This window comes from Phyllobates terribilis, unplaced genomic scaffold, assembly GCF_046119375.1.
Source record: "Phyllobates terribilis strain yellow unplaced genomic scaffold, ASM4611937v1 Scaffold_268__1_contigs__length_2594270, whole genome shotgun sequence".
Lineage (NCBI taxonomy): Eukaryota > Metazoa > Chordata > Amphibia > Anura > Dendrobatidae > Phyllobates > Phyllobates terribilis.
The window spans coordinates 1,863,673-1,868,103 of NW_027363028.1; the positions used below are offsets into that span (position 1 = coordinate 1,863,673).

At 43.1% G+C, this 4,431-nt stretch overlaps 1 protein-coding gene across 1 annotated transcript; it reads left to right on the top strand.

Annotated features, from left to right (window-relative positions):
- Positions 1–2,968: 2,968 nt before the first annotated feature.
- LOC141219398 (oocyte zinc finger protein XlCOF7.2-like) lies at positions 2,969–3,474 on the top strand. Its single transcript, XM_073666115.1, has 3 exons — positions 2,969–3,063; positions 3,146–3,269; positions 3,353–3,474. The coding sequence occupies exons 1-3, from the start codon at positions 2,992–2,994 to the stop codon at positions 3,472–3,474; spliced, it is 318 nt and encodes a 105-aa protein (XP_073522216.1). The 5' UTR covers positions 2,969–2,991.
- The last annotated feature ends 957 nt before the right edge of the window (positions 3,475–4,431 follow it).

A 4,431-nucleotide genomic window follows, 5' to 3' on the forward strand; every position in this document is an offset into this window, starting at 1 on the left:
ATGTATACTGGGATATGTTGAAGATATGACTAGTGATGAGCATGGCAAAATAGCGCTGGCACGTATGTTGTATATGGCAAGGAAATTAATAGCCCAAAAATGGATAGCAGATCAGGAACCTGTGATGTCAGAATTTATAGACAAAGTTAATTGGCTAGTAAACTTGGAAAAAAGAGATGTTATCTGTAAATATAAGTTATGGAGTTTATGGATTGATAGCTCCGGTTTGGCGTCCAAGGAATTGGAGAGATTTCGCTACATCTATGTTCTGGTGCCCAAAATAGTTAATTTTTTTTTAAACAAATGTTTAACATGTTAAAAAAAAAATGAAATGTGTCTTATGCGTATTGCATTTTTTTGTTTTTACAAGAATTGTTGGTTCCAATTTTCTTTTGAAACTTTTTAAAATCTGCTTTTTTCAGGTGTTTTTCTTGTAATATAGAAAAGCCTAAGGCCAGACATAAACCCCATAAACACTGTACTTGTAGACTTGGGTATCAAATAATTTCTGTCCATGGTGTTTGTGCAAACAAAAAAGCTTTTATAAAAGCCTGAAACTTCTGTGTGTGAATCAGAAATGAGATCTAACGTGATAGAAGATTACAGTCTGGGGAAGACAGGAAACATTCATATAGACGGCCGGTGGTGATGTAGTCAGTGAAGAACTCTGGCCAAATATATTTCTAGAGCCGTAGTATAAGATGAAGATGTCGTCCTCATCATGAAGTAGTTATTTCTCATTTCATGTGTAATGAATATCTCCTGCAGTATTGCTAATGCCGATTCCAGTGTCGGTAAATGAAACAAGAATTAGCGTTATGGACGATAGGTCTATGAGAAACGTATTCAGCTGCAGATTCCAAGGAAGAAACGACTTGTTGTCTGTGGCCTAAAATACACTGCTCAAAAAAATAAAGGGAACACTCAAATAACACATCCTAGATCAGAATGAATGAAATATTCCCATTGAATACTTTGTTCTGTACAAAGTTGAATGTGCTGACAACAAAATCACACAAAATCATCAATGGAAATCAAATTTATTAACCAATGGAGGCCCGGATTTGGAGTCATCCCCAAAATGAAAGTGGAAAAACACACTACAGGCTGATCCAACTTTGATGTAATGTCCTTAAAACAAGTCAAAATGAGGCTCAGTATTGTGTGTGGTCTCCATGTGCCTGCATGACCTCCCTACAACGCCTGGGCATGCTCCTGATCAGGTTGCGGATGGTCTCCTGTGGGATCTCCTCCCAGACCTGGACTAAAGCATCCGCCAACTCCTGGACAGTCTGTGGTGCAACGTGACGTTGGTGGATGGAGCGAGACATGATGTCCCAGATGTGCTCAATTGGATTCAGGTCTGGGGAAAGAGCGGGCCAGTCCATAGCTTCAATGCCTTCATCTTGCAGGAACTGCTGACACACTCCATCCACATGAGGTCTGGCATTGTCCTGCATTAGGAGGAACCCAGGGCCAACCGCACCAGCATATGGTCTCACAAGGGGTCTGAGGATCTCATCTTGGTACCTAATGGCAGTCAGGCTACCTGTGGCGAGTATACGGAGGGCTGTGCGGCCCTCCAAAGAAATGCCACCCCACACCATTACAGACCCACTGCCAAACCGGTCATGCTGAAGGATGTTGCAGGCAGCAGATCGCTCTCCACCGCGTCTCCAGACTCTGTCACGTCTGTCACATGTGCTCAGTGTGAACCTGCTTTCATCTGTGAAGAGCACAGGGCGCCAGTGGCGACTTTGCCAATCCTGGTGTTCTGTGGCAAAAGTAAAGCATCCTGCACGGTGTTGGGCTGTGAGCACAACCCCCATCTGTGGATGTCGGGCCCTCATACCACCCTCATGGAGTCGGTTTCTAACCGTTTGTGCAGACACATGCACATTTGTGGCCTGCTGGAGGTCATTTTGCAGGGCTCTGGCAGTGCTCCTCCTGTTCCTCCTTGCACAAAGGAGGAGGTAACGGTCTTGCTGCTGGGATGTTGCCCTCCTATTACTCCCTCCACATCTCCTGGTATCTGCTCCATGCTCTGGACACTGTGCTGACAGACACAGCTACACTTCTTGCCACAGCTCGCACTGATGTGCTATCCTGGATGAACTGCACTACAAATTCTGTGGGTTGTACTGTAGACACCGCCTCAATCTACTGTACCTCTAGGGGTGAGAGCAATAGCAAAATGAAAAAGTGACCAAAACAACAGCCAAAAAGGATGAGAACAGAGAAATGGTCTGTGGTCACCATCTGCAGAACCACTCCTTTATAGGGGGTATCTGGCTAATTGCCTATCATTTCTACCAGTTGTCTGTTCCATTTGCACAACAGCAGGAGAAATTGATTCACAATCCGTGTTGCTTCATAACTGGACAGGGAGATTTCACAGAAGTGTTATTGACTTGGAGTTACATTGTGTTAAGTGTTCCCTTTATTTTTTGAGCAGTGTATATAGGTTTTATTAGATGTAAAGAAGGAAACTAAATACTGTAAAATAATAAATCTCCTCATATATTTACCTTATTATCTCCAGTAATTGTATTATTATACAGGATTCTTTATGATGTTACATCGGCTCATCTTTTTCTCATTCAGGTCTCTACAATATCAGATGCTTTCAGAGAAGATCTTCTATAAAAGAGAATTTTCCTGATTTATCCATCAAAGATGGATATGGACAGAGACAAGATGGCAGAGAGGATATTACCCCTCACCCTAGAGATCCTCTTCCGTCTTACTGGAAAGGTGAGAGATTCTGATGACGTCACATTACATCATTCTTATCTATGGGAATAACAGATGGACAGAACTGGAGAGGTGAGGACTCTGGAAATGTCTGGAGTGAGATTTATTAATGTGTCTCTCCATAACCAGGATTACACAGTAGTGAAGAAGACCTCTAGTGAGCGCTGTCAGGACCCTGTGTCTGAGGGATGGGGAAGACCCCTGAGCCCAATCACAGGGCCTCCACCTCAACCCCGGATGCATGAGGACATCAATGACCAGAAGATCCTAGAACTCGCCTACAAGATGATTGAGCTGCTGACTGGAGAGGTGACACTGCTGGGAATGCTGGGACATTATACAGTAACGCTATGAAGGGATCGGGGGATGACGATGTCATTGTATGTGTCAGGTTCCTATAAGACGTCAGGATGTCGCCGTCTATTTTTCCATGGAGGAGTGGGAGTATTTAGAAGGACACAAAGATCTGTACAAGGACGTCATGATGGAGGTTCCCCAGACCCTCACATCACCAGGTAATAGACTGGACTAAATACACGCGGGCTATAATTATCTGTATGTAAAGAATGAATTCAGTCCCTGTATGTGTTTCCTCCAGATCTATCCAGTAAGAGGACAACACCAGAGAGATGTCCCCGTCCTCTTCTTCCACAGGACTGTAAACAAGAAGACCCCAATGTTCCTCAGGATCATCAGGTAGATCGAGAGAAGGTGTCATGAGATCTCCCCTATGATGTGTAGATGGCTGTGAAGGTCTTGTGCTCAGTCTTGTTTTACCCACCACTATTTTATGTTTTATACTTGTGTAATGAGAAAGGTGGAGATGGCAGTATTAGAGCTGATCATAGATGTGACTTCTCATCTGTCTGTGACTTTTACAGTATTTGTTTCAGGGTGATGATCTGACCCATATTAATACTACAGAGACATATGTGAGGGGTGATGAGCGGTGTAAGGAGGAGATTCCTACATATGACTACCCAGGTGAGTAGTAACCACTAAATGCAGAGAAGTCACAGATTCTTCTCAGTCCCCGTCTGTGGTTGCTTTATCAGTGGTGTAGTCCGGCAGTATCACAATAGTGTGATCACCATTTTGCCTCTAGACCACAACATTTTCCTCCACTCAAAACTGTTCAAATGACTTTGGGTATTGAAAGCCCTTTTGTATAGAATTTACAATCAGTAAGATCCACCTACCCCCTGGGATTAGGAGACGTTACCTGCCCAGATCTGTAAACTACAAAGTAAAATGACAGCGTACGTAGAATGTGCTGACAAGTTAGAAAATCACTTGAAGAAAAATATTATGATGGGCCTGTAAGAGAAAGCGGAGGGTAATGATGGTGTTGGCTTCCTAGAACCCTGATATCTTAATGGATGAATCTACCATCTCTCCCTTCTGTGCTGCTGAATGTCCTCATATGGTCCCTACAAGACCAGGTCCAGTCATTCTGGCCAAACTTCACTTTTATGATCGACAACATTAAATGTGCAGTGAGGGCCAAGTGTGAATTTCTGTACAATAACAACAGAGTTTCCCTTTATCCTGACTTTACAGTTTCTTTTCAAACCAACTAACTTCAAATAAGATTGCGATAAACTATACTAAAAACATTACACCTGTGCCATGATATATCTCTAAGCTGTGCGTGGCTGATGGCTGTAATATACATTT

Coding starts and splice junctions, on each gene's coding strand:
- LOC141219398 (XM_073666115.1), top strand. CDS start 2,992: ATGCATGAGGACATCAATGACCAGAAGATCCTAGAACTCGCCTACAAG. Junction 3,064..3,145: donor TTGAGCTGCTGACTGGAGAG/GTGACACTGCTG, acceptor TGTATGTGTCAG/GTTCCTATAAGACGTCAGGA. Junction 3,270..3,352: donor CCAGACCCTCACATCACCAG/GTAATAGACTGG, acceptor TGTTTCCTCCAG/ATCTATCCAGTAAGAGGACA.